Raw genomic sequence first — 25,010 nt, 5'->3', positions numbered from 1 at the left:
CGGCGTTTGGGTGACGCAGACGTACCGTACCGGGCTTAACGCAGCAGATACGCTGTGTTTACAAGCGCCGTGTGCGTAACGGGGCCGTGCTGCGTTTCCCCAATGCTCCATGGAGCCCCGGGGAGCTCCCTGCCGCGGGGACACCGCCCGCACCGACGCCCTCCGGCTGCTCCGCGCCGCTGCCGGGTCGGGACGCGGCGCCGGCACGGGAGGGCGGGGCGGCGGGCGGGCCGTGCCGCATGGCTCCGCCCCGCCCCCGGCTGTCCCCGCCCCCGCCGGTCTGGGCCCGGCCCTCCCGGCGGCGGGGCCGGCTGCGCTGCTGTGCCATGAGAGGCTTTAAACGGCAGGTGCGGGGGAGCCGAGCACACGCGCAACCGGCGGTGGCTGTTGCGGCCCGGCGGTAGCGGCGGGGGGGCGCCTCTCGGCTCGGCGGGAGCCGCAGCGGAGCATGTCGGTGGCGACCGGGGGCAGCGAGGCGGCGGCAGCGGGCGGCGGCGGCGGGAACCGCGTTTTCTTCCAGAGCCCCCGCGGCGGCGGCGGGAGCGGCGGCTCCTCCGGCGGCTCCTCCCGGGAGGACTCGGTGTCGGCGGCGGCGGCCGTGGTGCAGGTCCAGCAGCGGCGCCACCAGCAGGGGAAAGTGACGGTGAAATACGATCGGAAGGAGCTGCGGAAGCGGCTGGTGCTGGAGGAGTGGATCGTGGAGCAGCTGGGGCAGCTCTACGGCTGCGAGGTGCGGGGCCGGGGTCGGGGTGGCGGGGTCCCAGGCGCGGCCGCCGCAGTCTCGCCGCTTCCTCCCTCGCCCCTGGCATCCTCCTTCTCCCGCCCCGATTCGCGTTTCGGCTGCGGGCAGGGGAGAGCTGCCGCCGCCACCTCCAAATGACATTCCCCGTCCGCCTCCCCCTCCCTGCCGCCGCCCCGCGCCTCCGCGGTGCCCCGCCGCAGGGAGGCTGAGGGGGGAAGTGTCTCCTGTCCCGGAGGGGGGTTGTCGTTCGCCCCGTCTCCCCCGAGGTGGATGGGAAGGGGCCGCCCGTTGGGGACGGCGGCGGCTTTCACACGGCCGCGCTTCTCACGGGCCGCTTGGGCGGGTCCGCGGGTGTCCGACGGCGCCGGGCTCCCGGAGCTCTACGTCCCGGAGCGGTATTTGACCCGTAGCCGCTGCCCCTGTAGCCCTCCAGGGCGGGCCGGGGCGCGGAGGAGGCTTCCCCCGGGCCGGGAGCGGTGGTCCTCGTGAAACGCGAGCTGGCCGTGCTGCGGGGCGGGCGCCGGGCCGGAGGGGAGAGCCGTGGGGAGCGAGAAGGATGAGGGAGCTGTGCGGAGGCGGCTGTTGTAGGGGAAGGGCGCCGGTGCCGCCACGGCCGCTGCTAGATCTGGGGTTCTGTGTTACCCCGGCCTCCGTGAACGGGTAGGGACTAGCCAGGAGATCTCAGTGAGCAGTAGAAGATCGTTACAACGAGGATCGAAAAGACGTGTGTGTGTGTGTGTGTGCGCATGTATCTGATTTGTAGGTCTCAATCCGGTTTTGCTGTTACTCTGAGTGCGCGTTGCCAGAACGGATTTTCCTCTGTAGAGGACAGAGGAACAGGAAGATTTTTGGTTTTCAAGATTATTCGGAAGAATCATAACTGTCATCTTCCATATAGAGGTGGTAGTGCTGGAAGTAATCAAAGTACCAGTACTTTCTCTTGTCGAAGCTTCCTTACAAACGTAGACCTTTTTGACCACAAAGGATTTTACCTCCCTGTTCCCTTGGGAGCATCAAGATGGTGAGCCTACATGGAGGTTCACACACATTCTTCCCACTAGTAGCTTCAATATGGTGAGTCTAAACTGAGGTTCACACGTACTCTTCCCACTAGAAGCCTAATTCGCTTTTACTGGAGGCTTCTGAAATGAGATTTGTAGAAGCCAGATGTGACTTTTGCAGCTAGTGTTTCTGAAGCAAACATCTCACCCCAGGGGCCCCCAGATATTCTGGAGTTAGGAAGGCAAGAGCTTGACAGTCCCTGAGGGGTGAATGTCTTGAGTGGATGTGAGGCTCTAAATAACCGGGCCTGAAACTTCCTCTCATCTCAAAACCAGTTTATCAGCAAACTTGTAAGAAGGACTTGCCCTCATAAAAAAATGTGCATGTGACAAGTTAAACCTTAACTATTCACATCCATGAACTAAAGGAAGGAAGGATATAATTGGAAGCTCTCTTTAAAAATCAGCAGTTCTCACTCTTAATCTTGGTGTGACTTGCCTCATGATTCGTTGGGCTCTATAGCCTGTAGGCTGCAAGGATTTCTTTGAGGTCAGAAGTACTTACAACTGTTTGGATGAGCCGATGGCTCTGTGTCTGCATGAAATGATTGTGTAGTTAGTAGCTGGCCTACTGGATCCCTCACCTCTGGCTTGACTGTCATTGCTCAGAAACACCAGGCTGGTTTGGGCCTTGTGCTTTCTCTGTGTACAGGCAGAGTTGTTCTGTACGTAAGAAAGGGTGTGATAGGTGGGACCAAACCATGGTGCAGAGAAATTACTGCAGCTCTTTGTGGTACTCAAGTAACTGGCTTACTGGAGGGGAAAAGAAAAATCCATCATTCTTGTCTTTACTGTGGCTGCTGCCTCTGACTTGAAACAGGAGGTTGGGATTAGAAGGAGGGCTTCCTGTTAAAATGGGGACCGTGTATGGCTGCATAAAAAGCACTTTTTGATGGTTTTGTTTAAGGTGACATTTTTTGGGGGTGGTTTGACACAACAGATTAAAATGGTTTTGGCCTTGAAGATTGAGGGCAAAGCGTTTAAGCCATCTTCTCTTCTACATTGTTATGCATAGTGTCAACGCAGATGACAGTAGTGAAAAGGTCAAGCAATTAATATGCTATCAGAATAAAGTTGAAGATGCATGATGAGTGATTAAAGACAATAGCAATATGCTGCGAGATGCTTTGCTTGAATTACTTTTAGGCTTACAGACATAGCACTCCGGTTAAAACTTAATCACCTATTCAGACAGTTAATAACCCTGTCTGAAGGCAGGTTGGGGGCAGGGGATGGGAATTGCTTGCTTAAAGTTCTATGGAAGATCTACCATAACTTCCTGATGCTTAAACTCTGAAACAACCTGAAATCTTCCAGAATGTCAGAAATAGCTGTGTAGTTGCTAATCCTGGAAGAGCTAACCAGTGTTTCATCACTCTTCTAATTAGGAGCTCTGTTTTGAAGGAGCAATGTGCTCCATTCCTGGGAAGAGCAGAGAGAAGTAGAAGGTGCTTGCAGTGCACTGAAAGTCTGCGAGAAGACCTGTGTGTGAAACTGGGAACTTGTAAATTTCATGCTTGCCTACTGTTTTCCACTTAAATAATGTTTTCTATTAAATTATTTATTGAGATTCATCAGTAAGTGGACACCTGCAGAAAGAGTCCATTTATTCAAGGCTAAACATGTATTCATAGTCTCAAGTACTTGCAGGGTAAGTCAGCTATAAGCTTGCCTTGCCTTGGTGACAAAGGTTAGGAGGCAAGGTTGGGAAATGAAACAGTTTTGTGCCTCTTTCTAGTGCATCTTCTCTTTAGCAGTACAGCTTTAGTTTTTAAAAATTGGATGCCAAGCAGGGTAATGGAGTTGGAAGGAAGTGGCTTAGAAGGAGCTCTCTCAGGCTATTTTTAATGCTGACTGCAGATCCATGATACAAAGATGAGCTTTAGAAAGGTTACTTCCACGTGATGCAGTCTTTAAGGATAAAAAGAAGTCTGAATGGTAAAGGGTTACCAAGGTAAAACACTTTAGAACCAGAGACTCTTAAGGAGGATTTGTTTGGCACTGGAACCTGTCAGGCTAATGTACTTGAGGCAAGTGCTTCAGGTGAGTGTCAGTCTGGCTGTTTGTTACTGAAGCAGCTTAATTAAAAAAAAGAAAGTGTTTTATAACCTGCTTGTGTTGTTTTCTGTGAATGCTGAAGCTGAGAATGTGGTACAGATAAGTGTATTGGAAATGCTATGCCTTAATTGCAGGACTTGAACTTACTCTAGTGTTGACCTTTACTAGGTATCTTGTTTCTAAAAAACTTTCTCTACAGATGCTTCATATTTTGGATTAAATCCATTATTGGTTACATATTGCTAAATTGTGCTGAACAGAACAACTTACATCATCACTCTTCATTCCCTAATGGCTTGTAGTTCAGCATGAAAGTGATGACAGTCTAGTTTTCCAGATGTATGGTCTACTTTGTGTGCACCTGCCAAACTCATACAGCTTTATATATAATAAAAAGGCCACTGGGTTTGTCCCCAGAAACCATCCAACTTTACGGGTGACTTAACTGTGCTCAGGGGTCCTGTCTACCCACAATTACAGCAGTTGCTATAGAGGGCACAGTGCTGATGGGCTGAGAGTGTTGAGGATGCACAGATTTTATCAAGTAATTTTAGTGTAGAGACATCCATGTACAAGTCAAATGATCCCTTAGATCTTGCACTGTAAAAGCTGCATGTAAGACTTGCCTTCTAATGTGAGATATTGCTGAGTTCAGTTGGATAATCAACTATTTTAGATCATGTCTACTCATTTATGGAAATTAGTGCTTGGCAATGGGTATGAAGTTGACCTGGAGGTAAGAGGGAATTATGTCCAGGCTTACCCCCTCTTCCATTCCAGGATATTTTGTCCTGGAATTCCGTTTTAAAATTCATCATGCAGGAAAAATATAACTGCCCATTAAAAGCCCCTCAAGCATTTCCTTTGAGTGGAAAGCCATGCCAGACTGAGAATTGTCCTGTGCAGGGTTCTGTTCCACCTCCTGATGTGGGTACTGCAATGACAAGTGGCATGAGTCTCTGAAATGGAAAAGGCGATTCATGTTGTCAGGGTTTTAAAAAAGTATTGGTGGGGTATGGGAGGGAAGGGAGCAATTTAACTTGGTCCTGCATGGACTGAGCTCCCTTCTGGGTACCCAGTGACCAAAGTGCTGGAAAACACCCTCCCTGGCCCTCTTCCTGAAGCTGCTGGGATTTGCAAACAGTGGCAGCTTGTCCCTAATATAGCATCAGAGTCTGTTGGTGACTACACGCTTGAATTTGAATTGTTTGGTGCAAAAGGACAAAAGGAAGGCACTTACCTCGACTGGAGAGAGATCACAAAAGTAATAGCTTGCTAGCATTCCCTTTCCTGCTGCACATGTGCCTTGGCTGCAGTGTTAAAACTAGTGGCCATGTGCAGAAGGTGAACTGTGGGTTGTGGGGAAGGCGAACTGGCTGTCTCATGTCAGGCTTTGTGAAAAAGATGGATTTTTGCAAGAAGGGCTCAAGTAACTTAACTGTGAGCTCTGAACAGAGTAGCTGCGTTGACTATATTTCCAAAATGTTTTTTCAATATTGACTCTAGTTGCAGGCTGGGTACTGGTGGTCTCCCAAGGGCAGTGCTGTGTATGCCCAATAACTAGGTATTGGTTCCTCTGTGTATTTGCATACAAACAGGCATGCCTGGTGATTTGATGGGCTTGATTGCAGCTGTTCCTCTACTAGTCAGAACCATATTTATATGGGGTGCTGACCTTCTGCACAGTATGGACCACCTCCAGCCTGCACTCTTGTGGGTCAGTGGCTTTGCACACCCTGCAGATCCAGGCTGGAGGCAGCTGCCATGGTTACCAGTGATCTGTTTTGCTCTGGGTTTGGATGAATGCTGAGTAAGATGGTGGAAGGACTTCAGTGCCAAATGTGTCCTCCCCACGCCCCAAACATCCTGTCCTTTCCAAACCAGCCTGGTCAGCATGCTGCTAAGACTGCCATGTAGTGGTGTGGACCAGATGATATGATCTGGTACTAGTTATTCCTCAGGCACTGGTGATGTAATGTTTGAAATTCATTATTAATTGTTTTGGTAAGGAAATCCAGTGAATAAAGCACTACAGAAAGCAACTTTTGCTGACTGACTGACTCTTTGAACTTGGACTAAGATCTCTGAAATGGTAATCGTGTGTGGACTCCTTTCTCAATGGATCAAAAGTGGAAAGAGACTGGGACAGGGCTGAGAACTGGTGAGTATCACTCCTTGGGAGGATGCAAGTCAGTAGGAGGTGGAATCAACGAACGTTAGGAGTTGGAAGGGACTTGAAAAGATCATCTAGTCCAGCCCCCCTGCCAGAGCAGGATCACTTAGACTAAACTGCACAGGAATGCATCCTGGTGGGTTTTGAATGTCCACAGAGAAGGAGACTCCACAACCTCTGGGTAGCCTGTCCCAATGCTCTGTCACTTCACAGTGAAAAATATATAATAAAGGATTTGTTTCTTAAGGAAATCTACTATTACGGTCTAGATGCATTGGAGTGAATACTTTGAGGTCCATAAAAATGCTCAGAAATGTATTTTCATTATTTCTTGTGAACAACCATTAGTGATGTCAAATCCCCGTGTTATGCACCAGGAACTTTGGAGTACGCTCTCGAGGGCAGGTTGTTGTGATGAGACCTACAAAGGATCCTGGTGTAGTATAGCAGAGGGTTCTTGTAGCCTGTAGCTACCACCGAAAGGCATTGGAATCCCAGGAGTAGCAAACAGGAAGCCCGAAATGGCCTGTAAATGCGGGTTGCAGTAAAACAACCCAAGTAAAATGAATGCTGCTGCTTTCTGAGGAGGAGTGGGTTTAGGCACGTATGAAGATGCCGAGCATCTGGTGGTGCTGAGGACGGAGCCCTTTGTTTCTGAATGTGCTGCTTAAACTCAGATCTTAGGTTCTAAAGATCCAAATCTAGTAGGAAATGTACCTCCATTCAGCTGCTTTCCTCCTTTTTACATGTAAAACCCACACTACATCTCCAAAGGAGTTCAAGAAAATGATTTTTCTACTACCTGAGCTTTGTGTAGTCTGGATGTCAATTCTGCACTGGTCACGGTTCGCTGTTTTATCTTAAGCAGCAGTAATATTCTTGACTTCTAATTTAGAAACTTCACATCATAAATCTTCATCTTCCATCAGCTATTCCACAGCAAATCTTTTGTCCTTTTCCTCTCCGTTCAAGATTCAACTGGTCTCTTTGAAGTGGTAGGTGTGGTTGTTTTATAACACGGCAGAGAAATAATTGATTGCTTACCTAACTTAAATTTTTATAGTTGTACTTCGTATAAACAGTAGCTTCCAACCGTTGTGGCTACAAAGTCTCTTCTGCCTTTAGGCAAATTGCTTTACATAAAGTCAGTGTGTGATTATCCAGGATAACAAGGGTGGGGAGGGGAGTGGAAGGGAGAACATGGGTACAGCAGAAAAACCGTAGATTAAAAAAAATAATTGTGAGCCTGTGCTGCAAAACTTACAGTGAAAATACTGCTGAGGGGGAGAGAGGGGGGGAAATCGATCATTAATTTACCCCTTGCTCCCTCTCAAGTTCATCATACAAACCCATCTATGTTGCCTTTGGACTTGGCTCTGGTTTGGATGCGTCTGTACTTGCGGTACAGTTAAACTCTGATGTGGCTGATCTATCTGGTTGTGGTATGCTTTGGAGATGCTGCACTGCTGGCCCCTTGTGCCTCTGTTCTGACCGGGCAGGGGGTCTCTCCCATTATTCTCATAGCTTTACATTAGCTGATCTAAACCCTGCTATGGAAGCAAATGCCTGAAACACAACATGACTCTCTTTAAATGAAGAAAAGGGGCATTTTGTGGAACATCTACCTCTTCTAAAAGGCGTGGGGACTGTTTCTAAATAGGTGTTGTATCTAAATGGAAAGATGGTCTACTTGAAGACAGACATTTCAGGAGAGTGTGATAGTTTAGGCTTGTCATGCAGCTAAACTCTGTTGCCCCATGGCTCGCAAAAGTTGTCTGAGCTCCTGATTCCGTTCTCAGAGGTCTGCCTTTAGCTTATACCCAGTCACTTAAAAGGCCCTAGCTGCAACCAAAACCACCCTGAACAATTTTTTAGTGCATATTACTGTACATGATTGCTGTGAAGCAGTTCTAGGACTACAGAAGATGCCAACAGAAAAAAAAAGCTATCCCATCTCTAGCCTGATTCAGTCTGAAGTAGCAGCAACATGAATCTGTTCTTCCATCAGCCTTATGTCTTGCCTGCGGTATAAGAAAGTGAAGTTCTCATTTTCCCCTTCCATTTTTATTTCCCTTCCCTCCATCTAACTCCAGAAACTACTTTTTGACAGAACAAATTGAGTAGGTTAGACATGGCCATCCATCTGTGTCACTGCAGCTTCTGGCTGCCTGTTGTGTGACAGTGGCAGTTTCTTATGCTGTCTCACAATGTGACGCATGGAATTACGGAAGTCAGGATTTCCAGAAGTTATTAACATTGGAGGGGTGTGTGTAAAATCTTAATTGCATGCAGTCCATACATATGACTATGTTTTAAAGGTAGAATAAATTTAGCTTGTTAAAGATGTTCTTGGAATGAGGAATTGTTTGGGCAGAGGTACACACTGAAGCAAATCAAATCTTCTTTGAAGTGATAAGTGTTTAATTCTGAGAATCATATTTGAATAGCAGAACTGTTAAACCGCTCCCCATCCCCCCAAAGAGCACGATAACTATTCTGGGAACCAGTTCAGCATAGTGTCTTAAAGTAGTTTCAGAGAATGCACAGATCACACACCCAGAAGGCATCTTGTATCTAATCCATGTGATGATTATCAGTAGCACAGATTTAGTGCATCTAAACCTAGAGAAAAATCAAACGTGTACTTATAGGCCTTTCATTATTAGAATGCTGGTAGGTTAATTAATTCAATCTAATATTGCTCTGTATGTGGAGCAAAGCCAATACAAAAGATGGCATTGATTTAAAGTGGCTTGATGGTAAGTATGTGAATGACTAGTTTGTGTGGTGGTGCCGGTCTACAGGTGACACTCCAGCGCCGACTGAGAGGAGCTCTCTGTTCTGAGTGTGCAGCCAACAAGGGCATCGCATGCTTTGGTCCTGTGTGTTGGACTTCATAAATGCAAATGATGGCACAATCAATGCCTATTGAAAATCCTCTTATCAGACTGTCTTAATAGGATTACTTTCCAGAACACAGAATTGGGAAGGATCTCCTAGGTCACAGGGTTTGCTTTCTCATTTGCAGATAAGCTCTGTGCATTTGAAACCATGTTTTAAAGGAGCAACTCAGTTCTGTGATGTTTCTTTCCACATTATTTCATAGATTTAAATATACCTTTTAAACTGTTTAGACACTAGGCTCTCTCCCACCCCCATCATAAAATATAGGAGGATATAGACAGAAGTCCAGTGCTTGCTTGGGATGAGTTTGTCTGGACTTTCACTCTGGGGTGAAGTTTAAATAGATTGTAAATGTACTTTACTGTCTATCCTTATTCTGGAAATCATCGGGCTAGGGTGATGACCACAATAGAAAGGCAGAAGTGCCAAGACAAGTGATTCTGCTGTAGGTCACTTGGTACTTTATAATAAAATCTGTCTTTTGAGTAGATGTCTGCAGTCTCTGGGAGAAATGTGCTTGGCTAATTCTTCATGGAATTAATTTAGCTGTAGTTGGGAAAAAATACATGATGTTTGCTGCTCAAGATCCTAACTTATTTTAGCACTTGAATGATATCTTCTCTAAACTAACTCTAGCATGGTATAAATGATTTGTTCTACTGTAGGTGGTTACTGATATATAACATTTTGACACCTTTACTTTATCACAAAGAATGCTTTGAGCTTTTATAATTGGTTGCTTTATGTTTGAAAAGATAATACCTGAAACATATTGCTGCTCTTTTTTTTTTTTTGGGAAAGAAGCCCAAAATGTCCTGGAATAAATTCTTGGGTCTCTCTTTGTTGTGCTGGAAGCAATCATGCCATTTTAGGCTCACTGTCAAACTTTATTCCTGTTTCAGGTGCACTGAGGCATATCTGTTTAGTCTTCCTTCTAAGAAAATTTACAAAACTCCCTACATTTGGATTATGGTTGAATTCTTCCTCGTGATACTAAACACTGAATGTTCTCTGAGTGCGGAAACTAATGTGGGGAGGAGGCTGGTGGGAACCAGCTTACTGGCAGCCAGGAACATCTTGGTTCTTACTTCAGCTGTCAGTGTAGTACTAGTTTACTAGTCTGCTTAGCTAAAGATTTAATTGACTTGCTTATAAGTAACCAGCTGCTATTTGTTTATTAAGACCAAACTCTTAAGACAGAAGATTTGCTTTAGTGTCTTGAAGTGATTCTGATAACCAAAGAATGTGTTTATGTGAGGAAGTGAGGCCAACCTTTCACTTCATAATCTGGAGGCTCTCTTGTCTTGGGTTGCAGGCAGTGGAGGCTTCCAAGACTACTTCTGTAAAAGCAAACACCTGAGCAGTCCCAGCACTCTGTCTTTTCTTTCAGTACCGCTCTGAACACTTTTTCTTGTTCACTTAAAAAGTGTATATCAGATTTCAAGTTAAAATGTAAGGACTTAATTTGATAGCAAAGCTGCTAGCTCTTGCTCTGGGTTAGGAGTTTGCCATGCACTAGATACAGCAAGTGGAATGAGGCAGGGCCACAGGCTAAAATGCATTTTGGGGACCTGATGGTGAGAAACATCACTGGGATCAAGCAGGGGTCCCATCCAGTCTTTAGCTCCCTTCTCTTAGGGTTTGTTGTCCTTGGTGGGATAGCTGCTGCAGATTATCCCACTTCCTAGATCTGAAGCTGTATGGCAAACTAATTTTAAAGGTCCCTCAGGCAATTTTCTGTCTTTGGCAGTCTGTGGACTTGCCTGGGGAGCAAAGTGGTGTCTCTGGCCTCTGGGGAAGAGGAGTGTCTGCTTTAAAGCCTGTTAGAACTCCTGTCAATGTTTTTTGACACCAGTGGACCTGGGCCAAATTGCATTGACTGCCAGTCCTCTGCCTGCTGCTTAAAGTTAGTGTCTTGGGGAAGGGAGAGGTCTTGCAGTTGTCACAGTGTAGCGTGCTGCTGTGCCCAGACACCACTTGAAGGAATGAGTTGCTATGGCCAGCTCTCCAGATATCTTATCAACTAACTTCTTCAACAAGATTAAGTTACTCCCTAGATTTCACAGGATGCAAGAGCACTTCTTTTGGTACTGCTGAATAAAATATTTCCCTTCCGCACACAAAAGGCAGACTTTGTGTCTCCCACATCAAATCTGACTGGACCTAATAACTCTGGCTAAAGAAATATCGGCATTTGGAAGCTATCTCTTATTACAACTAACAACACTTTAATTGGCTGGTAAGACAAAAATGTGGTGAGAAGATAAGCGTGTCAGCTGCTTGATGTACCCATACTGTATCACTTTTATTGCAGAAGCCAATTTCCACCCAGCTGCTCTGAGTAGAGAAAATCAATACTGGAGACTAGCGTTATTTTTACAGGGCTGCTGAAGCTGAGGTGAAGAGAGCCATATAGAGGCCTCATTATCTCCTATGCTCTTTCCATGTGTTCTTCCAAGTGATGTGATGGAGTAATTAATCCTTGAAGTGCCCCAAGTGGCAAACCTGCTTAATTACACTGCTGTTTAGCCTAAATTCCCAGAGTGCGGAGGACCTGCTGTTGATCCTGTTTGGTTGAAATGTCTTCTTAAAGTGTATGTATTCCTTGGGTCTCTTTCACCTCCACTCTTAGAAGAAAGCAGTCAGTTTGTCAAATTTGATGTAGTGTGGAGTGGTCCTAGTTAAGTGTCATGCTAGGAGGTTGTGGCACCACTGTGGTGAGTGAAGGACAAAACTGATGTGTACCTCAGGACTCTGAAGTGCCAGGTCAGCACTTAACAGTCTTAAACTAATCTGTTTCTTCCTTTCTGAAAGGGAAATGGATCTTTGTAGAGACTACAAAGTCAGTTCCAAGCATGGTATATGTTTCCAAGTAAAGTCATAGCAGCATGGAAATGAGAGGATGAAGTGTAGTAACTGTAGGAAATGCATTGCGTGCTCCTTCCACGTTGTCTATCTGTGGAGCTCAAAGCATGCTCAGACTTTGATTCCATGAAGTGCAGCTTGCTCTCACAAGCACTTTTCTTAGACAGAAAGTCCTCTCTTCAGCTTTTCTGCTTCACCATTGTCCTCCATGTGATGTAACCCATGCAGCACGGGCTTAGTTGTTATCAAACTATTGCATTCTTCCCAGATGCAGAATTATGTACAAACTGCAGGGAAGTGGTCAACTGGGCTTCTGTTACTTGGAGTTGGGAGAGCGACCTGATGCTGTGGATTGGACAGAGGTAGGGATGTTCGGTGACTGCTCTGTGGAGAACAACTCCGCTGTGTAATCCTTAAGTACTGCCAGTTAGAAAGCTCCTGATGGTTCAACTTACTGTCCTTCTCAAGATGGACTGTGTGACAGCGATCTAGCATGCAACATGTATTTGCTAATACCAAAGTATTTCTGCCCAGTGTGAAAGTGAATGATGACAGAAAACATGATGTGTCCTTCCTGTCTGCTTTGGAGTGGTTTGTTTAACAGAAATGAGAACCAAGCTTAGACTTAGCATGCCCTATTTTTATATCGAGAGCACAAGGCATTTGCTTTGGAGGTAGCACTTGATTTCTAACAAATGTCTTGCTGAGATTGGATCCATGTCATGGGCATGGTTAGGAAGTGCTGAATGCTTCTCTCTCCTCTGCTTTGTGTATTTTGTGATCGATGCCTCGTCTTCATTTAGCAATTTCACAGTCTAGTGATTCCTTTAGACTTCTGTAGAAACGCACAAATTAGACAACAATTCCTTTACCAACATATTATGGATATTTTTGGATAAGCTGAAGTTGTTTTGACAGTTCAGTTATGAAAACAGTAAAATACCAGTGTTAGTATTAGAGGAGGCTAAATGAAGTCTAAACCTTACTGTGACTGGAAGTCAGCTCATTCTCTGTTTACTAATGATGCTGCAGTTGCAGAGTGCAACATTCTTTAATTTCTTTGCATAATGAGCAGAGGTGTGCTTGTTTTTTTAAAATTAACCTTGTGGCTGAATGGAATGCCTGATGTGCTGTGTTGTTATTGACAGTTCTTTTTTGGGAAGCAGGTATCTGGGTGTCCTGAAATCTTCCCTCTAATTGTCTCTTCTCACCAATTGATTTTATTCTGTGTTATGATAGAGAGCTGCACCCATCATAACAGGGGATTGAGTTATCTTATCAATGTCTTATCAATGTTTTGGGCATCATGAGGTGTAGAGTTCTCAAAATTCAGAATCTCATAGCATGTGATTATGTATTTCTTGTCATCCTTGTTTTCCATAACTTAGTAGCAGTGGCACAAATGCCAGACAACTTGCTGTTCCACCTTGTCTTGCCCACACCCCCACCTGCTGGCTACATCCCTGCTTTTAGTGCCCATGGCTTTGGGGTAATTTACCCTCTTAGGTCTTTGTGTTGTGCATCCTGTCTTGAGAACTGCTCTGAAATTAAGTGCATGAGAGGATGGAGAGGTTAGGAACTCTTTTGGGAACCCTTGTCCTAGAAAGTGTGAAGGTTGCAGTTGATAGGGCTTTGAGGAGATGGGGATTTTCTCATCCTTCTATCTGTTTCTCCAACATCAGCAAGTGCACACCACGTTCTGTGCTGTCTTAAATGCCATGTCTTTGCCTAGTGGAGAACAAGTTCTCTAGAGCCTACTTCTGTGCATCTCTGTAATGGGCAGTAGAAGGATATCCACTGCTTCTGAACCAGTGGGAAGTGTTATCAGGGCCAGGTAGGAAGAGATTGGAGAACCAAAGGAGAAAATGGAAAGTTTGGACCTGGAGAGGCAGAAGTAAGGTAGAGGTGATGGATATATGGTGGTGGATAGCATAGGGCAGGCTGCCTGCTCTGTTTTTTCCTGTTGTTTCTTTCACTGGCGTGTCCTTCTGATTCAGGTATGTGGGTATATGTCTCCTTGCCTAAACTGCTGGCTTGCTTCTAGCAGCAGGAGTAGGGGCAGTAGAAGGTGCCAATTTGATAAATGCTAAGTTACTATTCAGTAGCCTGCTTTCTTCCTGTGCTCTCCAAGTCCCTGATCCAGTTTGGCCTCTTCTTTTACTTGTTGCAGACTCATAGAATTATTCACAACAGTGGAAGAGAGAACTTCAGAATTTAGGGGTTGCAAGGACAATAAGATTGACAGTAGTTTCTCCTAAATTTGTTTCTTGCTCTAGAGGTTGCCTTTGGGACAAATGGGTGTGGGAATTTTGTATTTTAGGAAAACTTTAGTAATTTTTAAAGCAATGCCAGTATTGGAGAGTCCACTGGAGTAGGCTAGAGGGAGAAATCACTATCCACAACTGCTGGCATTTCTACAATTGAGGATGTCTGTACCTTTAACTCTGAAGACACATGATGTACCTAAATTCTACAGAATTTGTCCAATGTTTTTTGTGGCTTGTGCATCAGATCTGGTCAAAAGTCTCTAAGTACAGTTGTCACCTCACTCCAGGCCTGTTGCTAAGGGGTGGGATGGTCTTTTTAAACAGCTTTTCCTCAGACTCTTCTGGGCTGGCAGGTGAGACAAATTGTTGATGTCCAGGAAGAGTTTCTCATGGAACAGGAACCACCAGCTCCAAATGGCTGAGGTAATGGCTGTAGCAAAAATGAAGTAATAGACACCTTTGAGCTGATTTTCTGCATGCTGTGCTCTTGGAGGTATGTTATGAGGCAAACTTCTAATAGAAGCAATTTTCTACTCACTGAGCCTAGCTTAACACTTATTTTAGTGCACCAGCTACAATACAAACAGTTAATGTTAGAAAATTATGGTCTTTCAGCATTAGTCTCAAAGTGACCTGTTCACCCTGTCACATTATGGCATCTGCTGTTATTCCAGACTACCACTATTTTCTCATCCTTTTGACTTAAAAAAAAAAAAATCTTTACAAAAAGGCAAAACGTGAACTATACCTGCAATTATTTTCAGTGCTGAACAGGAATACTAAGATGTGCTTCTGAACCCTGCAGCAGACAGGATGGCTGTGCCTTCAAAAAGCAAATTTCTTCCCTTCTGATTTTTACAGCTGCAGTGTTAAGTATAAAAGCAGTGAAGTTAGAGTATGTCTGACTCCATCCTCCCACACTAGCTTGTTTTTCATGTGGACTCCATCCTCTGTGATTGTTTCTTTTAGTAGTCATTTGGATTTCTGATTTTTTTTTTTCCCAAGTGGCCAGTTGCAAATATGAAGAAAGTTGCATTAAAACCTATCCTGGAAATTTTTTGTCTCAGAAGAGAAAACAGACAAGGTGAAGAGTAGAAGCCACTCATGAATTAGCAAAGACTGACTCGTGGAGGAACTATGTGCAGAGAAGTTGGCTTTCAGTCCTTTAACCAAAGAGCCTTTGCTTGCTGTAGGCTAAGGAGAAAGGAAAGGGTAATGGCAAGCAGAGTGTATGTGTTTCAGGAAGGGAATTATTATATACAAAGACATGCCTGTTTGGCATTACTCTGACAGTGTTTGAGATGCTGCAGGAAATGAGGCATGGAGTGGAAGCTTGGGGAAAAAGCGTGATTTCTTTCCTAACTTGTGATCACTCCTCTCAAATCTTGTAGTGCTCAGTGTGGAGCAGCAGTGATAACTTCTGGTCAGAGCATGGCTTCAGAGCAGTGGTACTGCTGATGAGGTGACTGTCAGGAGGAAAACCCAAGCACCCCTGAGAGAGGTCAGCAGCAGCCTGACTGGCTCCCTGGTGCTGGGCAGGAGGCCTTTCTTGCTTGTGTGTGGCTAGGGATGCCTCTGCTGCTGGCTGCAAAAATGGTATCTTTTAAATATTTTTTTTAATTAATGGTGAGAGACCTTGCTCTGTGCTGTCTCTGTTATATGGTGGCTTTGTGATGCTGTGTGATGCCACAGTGTGTGGCCCTGGGCCCTGTGGCTGGTTCTGGTGTGCTCATACTTAAACTGGGCTGGGCCTGGCAGCTGGGGCCTGTCTTAGACTGGACTCTAGGGCAGCCCAGCCTTGGCCATTGGGCACCTCCCTGGGTGGTGGGCCTGCAGATGGGCCTGCTTGGTGCGTGGGGACTGTGGGAGCTGGAAACGAGCCCTGCTGAGGGGCCCTGGGCTGTTGGGGGAGTCCTGGGGAGAGGGAGGGGGGGCAGGCAGGGATAGCCAGGGCTGGTGGCATTGCAAAGGCCCTGGCACTCAAATTAGTTTGGCTTTTGGGACAGACTTGCCTGTGAGTGGATCTTGTTTTAGGATGGTCTTATAAGAGCCTTTAGTCCTGGGTGTTTCTTAGGGCTGCTGGGGGCAGATGTGGGGAGTTTGACCTTGTGGGGAGAGCTCTGGGTCTGGAAAGCAGGCTTGTAACTTGGGGGTGTGAGGTATGTTAGCGTGTGTGGTTGAGACTGTTTTAAGTTGTATATGCAGACCCAGTTGTATTATAACCAGTGGCCACATGGACCCTGATGTGGTGTGTGTCATACCATTAATTTAGTGTTTATGAAAGACAACTCTTTTGAAGTGCTTTTGTTCAGCCATGAAATGTATTTAAATGTCAATTTCTGGAATGTTGTTTCTTGTATTAATTTCCTCATAGCAACTATTTGATATGCTGAAAGACTTGGCTTGCCACATATTTTTGGTGCTGAGGAAGAACTAGCTGTACAAGGCAGAGTAGGGGGGGAAGGGAGAAGAGAGGGCAGGTGAATGCCAGAGCCCATGACTGCTGTGTGGATGTCCAGGAGGACATGCCTGGAGAAGTGTGCTGCTGGGGGCCCTGACTGCAGCCATGTTGTTAGGGACTGGGGCTGACTGGAGGTGTTAAAAGGAGGAAAGATGCTAAAAGCCTGAGTACTATTTCTGAACCTATGTTTCTTCAGAAATTGGCAGTGCAACTTGTGACTGTCATGGGAATGTGGTGGCAGGTAACACACAAAAAAAAGTACTGGAGCTGATGACTTTTCTGGTTGTATCTTCATAGCATTCAGAGTACTACCTAAGCTGCAAAGATTTATGTAGGTGAGGGGAAAAAAAAATTAAACTCATTGAGTAATAGTTTCTTTTCAGCAGTGTAAGCCAGTCTTGGCTACTGCTGCATTAATGGTGTCTTAGAGAACTATCAGTGGGCTAATGGTGACTTTGAGAACAGAAATTTACCCTGCTCTGTCATATTCATCTCCAGAGATAGGAACATTTCCAATCCTAACAATCTGTATAACTGCCAGTATTAAACACACATCTCAAGAAGAAAAATATACTGCATTAAAAAGAAAGCCTGTTAATGTAACATTGATGACAGTCAAGCAACTGGAAGGATTTTTTTTAAAAACTGCGTTTCATTTTGATTCAACTCATCTAGAATTTTACCGGGGAAACGAGAAGAATAAATGTTTACATTGCTTTAATTCTGAAGCACAGTCAGTCTCAAGTGCTCAAAGGTTAATGAACTAAATATTTCCTCCACGTCAGAGGTGGAAACGATCACATTATGACTTGCCTAACGTCACACATATACTTCATGGTAGGATTCTACCATAAGGTGGTTGGACTCATTCATCTGTTTTAATTGCAGGACTATCTTCATTCACTATCTGTAATTCCTGTTTTCTAAATGTGGAACTCTCCACTCTTTTCAAGAACATACTACTTTGTGAATGGAAAACTGCAAACCCTAGGTAGTAATCTGGTAGGAATGAGTTGGGTGTTCAGTTAGCATGTTTCTAATGTCTGTGGGAGCCTTGCGTGTAAAACACAGCCAGATGCAGGGCAGCTGGACTTAACCTGGGCTCCCAGGCCCAGTACACTCGTAAGCAACACGGATCACTGCGTAGCTAGGTACTTCAGTCCTATGAGCCTGTTGCTAGGACTGCTGGTGTCTTATTCCCATACTTTTTTTTTTTTTTTCCTGCAGTAAATTGAGCTGCTCTTTATTTCTCAGTGAATTGTGGGAACTTGCCTGTCCTTGGGGCATGTTTTGAGGGGGAAGGGAGGAAGAGATTGTGGGAAAGCATCAAATGACTGAAAGTGCTTTAGGGCTGTAAGCAAAAGGCTGTAATCATCAAAAGGTGGAAGAGTACCAGCCCACAGACTAAGCAGCAGTGGGGTTTTTGCCTGTAGCTCCAAATAGGCCAGGGCGGTTGGGAGTGGAGTCTGGTGTGTGGTGGACTACTTGTGTGGGTAGGAGCTCATTAGGAACGATGCATGAGTAAAGGCCAGAGCTGACTTGCTGTAAAACGAAGTGCTGAAAACCCCCCAAAAACGGTCAAACAAGACAGATGCCATTGCCTTGGCTGTTAGGGTAATGTGAAGATGCTTTGATGTAAAACTCTGCCCCAGTGCTCAAAACAACTCTTATCACCTGAGCCAGATTGCCAGGTTGAATGTGTGTACATTACATAAGCCACCAAGGTGCACTTGCCAAGGGATGAGTAGTTTTTAACTGCAACTTTAATTTATGCTCATTTGTTTCTCTCTGTTTGAAATCTTCCCTGTAGATTGGGAGCTTAAACAACTGTTATTTCTCCTTTGGCTCTGTTTTACTTATTTCAGGGTTTCACATGAGCATTCCTTATTTGTGGGGCTTTCTCTTCAAATTACAAGTAGCTTTTTGTCATCTTTTTCTCTATTTAAGAGCAGCACACAGGAACTTAAATTAACCTGCTGTCCTTACTGTCTTTGCTAAATAGTCATCCAGAGCCACATCTGAAACCACAGCAGGAAATGAGTTCTAGTCTGTGTAGGACATTAGTTTCACCTTGTTTATAATTTTTCTAATTAAGTACATAATTGCTTAATTCCTTTGGATTGGAAAATGGTGTGGCAAGTTTGTATTTTTGTTTTGAATATTTTTGTGTTAAAGTGTCTTATGACTTGGCTTGACTTTATTCAGTGGTAGATGCCAAAGGCATTATATGAAAGATTGTCAGCACTTTTAAAGTGGAATACACATAGGACTACTCCTGGCACAGCTCATCTCCTGCTTGCAGCTGTAGGTAATGGGGATTTTAAACAAAGAAAAATTAGCTATGTTTGATTTCAGTGAGTGACAATGAATTCTGTCACCTTTTTAACTCTCTTCCTTAGGCTAGTTAAAGTCTTAGGTTAGACTATTTCCTGGTCATTAACTGCTCCCTGGATGTCTGTTTTCTGTGCTGAAATGATCAGGCAATGGCTGCTGTTCCATATTCAGTAGAAGTGATGTTGTAGACTTTTGCTATGGAAGGTAGCACTGCTTACTATGAATGTAAGGTTTATTCGGGTCTCAACTCCTGTGCTTGGCACCATGTGAGCTGAACTGGACCCTTTGTGTTTTATCCAAGCTGCCTGCCTGTGGAAGGAGTATGGTTGCAGTATCCTTTACATGTTTCTTCTGTGAGCTGTGAAGGTGGGTTTAGAGGGTTTGTTCCATTTTCTTCCTTCCAAACCATTTGCGTTTGGAACAATATGAGGAGGATTAAAAGTAGTTATTTGGCAGCTTTGGGCAATAATGAGAAAGTGGGGTCCTCAAACAGTGTCCAGAAGTAGGTACTTTAGAAACATATCTGTGTTTTTTCTCTATTTTCAGAAAACAATTCTCCCTCCCATGGTCCTTTATTGAGTCTTCGCCAGCAGATAAAGACCTCCTAGATATTCCAAGCTCTCTCTTGCAGGAGAGAATTCCTCTTCCTGGAGGAATATTATGCTCATTCTGATGTGCTTACTTTGGAGACATCATGAAAGTAATGAGGTGAACTTTAAACTGTTGTCACTGGCCATTTGAATGATTAAGATGACTAGCACCATGTGAAGGCTAGTGGGAAGGAGCTGATGCCTTGTGTTGACTGGCATGATCTTGTGCTAACCATTGCCTCTTCTGAGGCAGTGTTAGAATGCTTTGGCTTGGATTTCCTGAAGCAAAGGTTGCCTTTGGAGGTTGTAAAGGTGTGTAGCCCAGCTCCACTTAGTTGGAGGAAAAAGTCTATCTGGAAGGCTGGAATCAGATTATTTACTGCATGAGAAAATTCTCATGCTGCTCATGTATTTTGGCATGCTCACTCTCCCTGACCAGCTCTTGGAAAGGCATTAGTGTTTCTTTAGCCTTTAAGGGTGTTGGACTACTCATCCAAACTTTTAATTTGAAACTGGGTATTCTATTATTAGCTGTAGCCTGAAGTGATTTTTTCAAAATCCACCTGTCACTTTGATTATGCTTACTCTTTCTTTGTTTTGTTTCCTTGTTGGTTTGTAAAAGAAAATATGAAATAAATGTGCATCCCTTGCAGCTTGTGGCTAACGTTGTAGAATGCCTAAAAAGGAAGAACTTGAGCTGTAAAGAAATCTGGTAGTGTAGGTTGAACAAAGAATAATTGCTTGTGACTGTGATGCATGGGAGCCCTTTGAAGCTCAGGCTTTTAATTTAGGAAAGAAAGAGGTTTTGTGGCTAGACTACCTGAGCACTGGCTTACCACTACTGATTTTAAGAGGGTTCTCTTCCACTGCAGAGTGTCTTTTGGGCTAGCACTATGTGCCACTTACCTGTTCAAGTTGTATTTTAAAGGTACTGTATATATTTGTTTCCATTATTAAGCACAATACCAGCTACAAGAAAGAAAATTAACTCTTATCTCAGCCACAATCCAGGATGTAAGCTTAAAAAAAATGTGCTTGGCAGAAAAATCCATATGTGTTGTCTTCTGCCATGCTAATTCTCCCATTGCTGCTTGAAATTGGCCAGAGAGGTAATGATATCATAGCCTGATGATAACTGTAGAATTTAACCGCCTATTTTCACAAAACTTAAAGGCTCCCTGAGTAGCTTCACTGAAGGGAAGATCTTTGTCCTTTATTAGGTAGTAGCAAATATGCACAGGTAAGCTCTTATAGTGCCCTATGTATTATTAATAAGGGAAGATCCTTATTTGGCTGCCTGAAAACCAAGATGTGAATTTAGGGAAACCCATGCTTCCTTAGCTCTGGTGCTCCCTAACCCATGTCAGTGTTTCTGCTCTAAGAACAGACATAAGGAATCCAACTGCAAATGTGGTACATAGCCCTCTCTTAAGTAGCTGCTATGTTGATCTCTGATGGACCAGACATGAGTCTCCTACTCAGAGCAGATCACAGTGCCATATTTTTACTTTTTTTAGATTACTGGAGACAATGTTCCCTTTAAAGTGGATGTTGTCTTAAAGAAAATTACCTGTTAGTAAAAAGTTGGACTTTGATGTGAAACTTATTTTCAAGCTACCAGTCAAGCCCCAAATTGACTTTTGTTGACGTGCTGTTTCATGGGCAAAGGGTGTCATTACTCTTGTATGGCACAGTGTAAAATTACAAACAACCCCCAAACCCGCCTCAAAACACCCCTCCCCAACTCCAGTGGTCCTCCATTCTACCCTAGAAGCAAGGTGAACACTTTAGCTAACATCTCCAAGAAGTAGTGTGGATATCAACTGTTTTGGAAGGCGTTGGATGTAGTTTGTGCTGAAAACTGTTTTGATGGCTGAAGTCTTTTCAAGTGGGAAACAACAGAAATATGAGACAGGAGCAGCATGGAGCTTCCTCTTATCTTTTTTTCCCAGGGAGAGAAAGGGAGTTGTCTGACTTTGATCTTATTCTCTTCCTTCCACCTGCTTCTGTGTGCATGTTCCTGCAGCTTCATGTCTGAAGACTTGGTTGTTGTCTGTGGTGTCCCTGGAATATCTCCCATTTGAGAGAACCTGTAGGTGGAAGTAGAAACAGGGTGGTGAGAATCTGGAGGAGCAAAGATTATAGGAGTATTCCTTGCGAATGTCTCTGCATCCAGGCTGATCTCAGGCCACATCTGCATCTTAGACTGTGGATGGCTGTAGGAAAAGTAGTCAGTTAAAGATAACTTGGTCAATTAACACAGCATTATACTTTTGAATTCACAGTTCCTTTAAACTGGCTGTTCTGTATTAAACATAGACTAGCATGCAACTGGATCTTTAAAGATGCGCAGGAGTGCTTCTTGATTCCTACTGATGGCATTGGTTCTGTACCATGACTGGGGTCAGACTCGATGGGGTTTCTCTTTGCAGGAAGTGTCTGGTTGCTTATGGCTATCATTTTGTCCCTAGAATGGAAATAGGCAGCTGCAAGTATTTGGTGTATATGCAGATACTTTGCAGGCCTGGATCATCTGAGAAGGAGCTCCACTGGAGGACATTATTTTTCAGACTCCTTGGAGTTCGTTCCTTATCTATGTTCTGTGGGATAATGATGTTATGTCTCATACTTCACTGCCTCCCAAAGACTCTAGATTTGAATGTGTGTGTTAAGTACAGCGTGTCAGTGAGAACACTGTTGTCCTTTACGTTTTATTTGAAGTTGTAATGTTTAACTAGTTGAAATTTTCTTCTGTGTTTCCAATCCTGTCTTTGAGTTCAAAGGTGGAACAATGTGAGAAGAATATAAAATAGTCAGCTCTTTGATTGAGGTGTGCTAATGAGAAAAAGCTAAATTCTGTTCCAGAACTGGAGCAGAAAGGATGCTTGAATTGTATTACTTCCTTTTCTTGCTATCTGGAAGTAGAAAATAACTTCCTACAGAAAAGACTATTGCACTACATTGAGTAAATTAATTAAAACCTCTCCAATTTAAACATTTGACTTGAGGCAGGCTAGGGTTTGTTTTATTTTTTTGGCACTGAAGTTAACATTTGTTGGGTGATCAAAGTAGCCAGCTGGTAGTGCCCATCTTCAGAACTTTTGATGTGTTTCTTTTGATCTGGTAGTAAAAAGTTTACTCTTAAAATACAATGTAACAGAAAAACTAAATTACATTAATTGTGACTTGTAACATGTTTCTTCCTGGTAGGCCATATGAGTAACACCAATCAGCCAGGCTGTAGGACAGACTGTCCTTAGTCTCATGTCCTGACTCAACCTTTACCAAGGTACATGGGTTAACTTTATCAAGATCTGAAGAAGGGCACTAATTGTATGTTGCCTTCATGATCAAAGATAGCAGTGGTGAACTTCAGTTACTTCCATAACAGGAGAGGATACAGGTCTCATACAGGTATGTAAGAGCTACCATTAATAAGATTCATCTGGCATGAGACAGACCCCTATTCTACAACTGCTTGATGCTACCATTATAGTGTCCCATTGTCTACTGTATGTAGATGGAAGGCATAGGCAGGTGAGAGAAATCCCAGCTTGAGTCCTGGGTCTTGGTAAGATAAAGTCTTTTTGAGCTTCACTTTAAAATGCAACCCAACACAAAATACTTTGGTCAGAAATGGCTGCCCTTGACTTAGGTAAGACTGTTCATATACTAAATGGTTTCACATCGCATGATTGATGTGTATGTTTGAAAGGCAGGAATGTGAAGGAAGAGGGCTAACCTCCAAATGGTCCTAAGATAGTGAAAGGAAAGTGAAACTCACAGGAATGAGTAGCTGAAGTGTGAATCCAGGTAAATTCTTTGAATGGTTCCTTGAAAGTCTGCCAGAGGTTAGAAACTAGTCAGTGTTGCCCAGAAGGAGGAAGCCCATGCTGTTCCAGCCTCACGTGATGCTTGCTGAAGCTGGTCTGGCTCCTTGCCCTAAATATATTGTATTGGCTGAGTTCAGACAAAGAAATTTTGAGCCCATATGACACAAATCATGAGATGGCTTAGACAATGTTGATCTGTCCCTTGACTCCTTTAATTTCTCTTGCCAGCAGCTTCTGAAAGATGCCATTGATCTTATGATTAAAAATTACTTTGGCAGCTGTTGCAGGAGCTTTTGCTAGACTGAGCAACTAAGATTAGAGCCCTGCTGTGATAGCAGGTACTTAGCTGCAAACACAAATGGGAGAGAACACCTGAAAATGTGATGCTGGTGACTAATGCACCCAAGAGAGCTTGTACAGTGAGTGACTGACCTCAAAGTAGTATTGTAAAGGTGAGGGCAATCCTGGACCCCAAAAAATTTCTGGGTGGCAGAAGGTTTAACTTGATATTTTGCTTGTGAACAAACAGTGGACACTTAAAGAACTTGCCTTTCGTGAGCTTGTAGAGAGTGGGACATCAGGTCATTGGGAACTGTCTCAAGGCACTCAGGTAGGGAGCCTTTCAATTACTGTTAAAATGCAGTAAGAAAAAGCATCATCAGAAACTTTTACCTATAGTATTTTTAAGATGTTATTCCACGTACTCTGGCACCTAAAATACAAGTTTAAGTTTTTAGCTCATGGGGTTTATGGAGAACTGGGCTCAAAAATTTTAGATCCTAAGCCTACTTTAGCAAGGTGTAGCAATAAAGGAGAAGGCACGTTTTGTACTTAGCCATTGTATTGTCAGGGAGCAGTATGCACAACATTACCTGGGTTCCTTCTGGGTATGGTGCCTTGTGTAGGTGGGACTGAGGCCTATAGATGTAGATGTGTGAGCCTTTGAGTGGTCAAAGTTTGCATTAAAATACGCTAACACTCCACTTTTACCTGGTGTTAAGCAATCACTTGAATTATTTGGTTGGGTCTGTTTAAGATGATTATACTAGAGGTGAATAAAGGTGAGCTGTTACTAGCCTTCTGGTGTAGAAGCTCAGCTGCTCTTATTTGTGAATGCAGAACTTCTCATCTTCAGTTAAACTGTGAGATACCTTGCTTGGGCACTACAGAAATACCAGTCTACTTATTTGATGCTTCATATCAGAAGAGCTCTATGGAGCCCTGGGGCTGCATGTATGTCATGTTTTACTGGCTGAGTTTGATGCAGCTGGGATTAGAGCTGTCATAACAGTACTCCATTCTAAAACAGCACAGCGTGCTTTTCCTTGGGCAAAACAGCAGTTAAGCTGTACCACCTGAAGGCCTTGAAGGAAACTCTGCTGTCATGGGAGGTGATAGGGGCAGCAGAGACATGTTTTTGTCAAAATATGAGCACTTTTCTCTCAATGCCTTGTGTTCCTCAGGGTGCTAGTTGGTAAGGTCCCCTAGGAAACTGCTTTTGAAGGCATTGGGGTCCCTCAGTGCTGGTCACTTAAGTGCCACCTTCTAAAAACACAGGAACAGGCAGTTCCAAAATGTCAGAAATCAAGCAGGTGGGTCAGAAGGCTGTTGGCTGAACAATGACCTTCTAGAGCTTAGGTGGAAAAAGAAAGTGTACAGCCAATGGAAGCAAGGTCAGGCAACATGGAAGGATTACAGGGATGCCATTTGCCTTTGTAGGGA

The 25,010-nt window shown here is 44.2% G+C and overlaps 1 protein-coding gene across 1 annotated transcript in view; it reads left to right on the top strand.

The window, feature by feature from the left end:
* The first annotated feature begins 380 nt into the window (after nt 1–380).
* Nucleotides 381–25,010, top strand: part of PPP1R14C (protein phosphatase 1 regulatory inhibitor subunit 14C) — a 53,336-nt gene continuing 28,706 nt past the window's right edge. The window contains exon 1 of the mRNA XM_084262104.1: nt 381–730. Coding sequence (XP_084118230.1) covers nt 449–730 — 282 coding nt within the window. The 5' untranslated portion in view covers nt 381–448. The remainder of the gene's footprint in view (nt 731–25,010) is intronic.

This window comes from Gallinula chloropus, assembly GCF_964237585.1.
Source record: "Gallinula chloropus genome assembly, chromosome: 3".
NCBI lineage: Eukaryota > Metazoa > Chordata > Aves > Gruiformes > Rallidae > Gallinula > Gallinula chloropus.
Note: the sequence above shows the minus strand (reverse complement) of the source record. Positions and strands in the feature narration are given on the sequence as shown.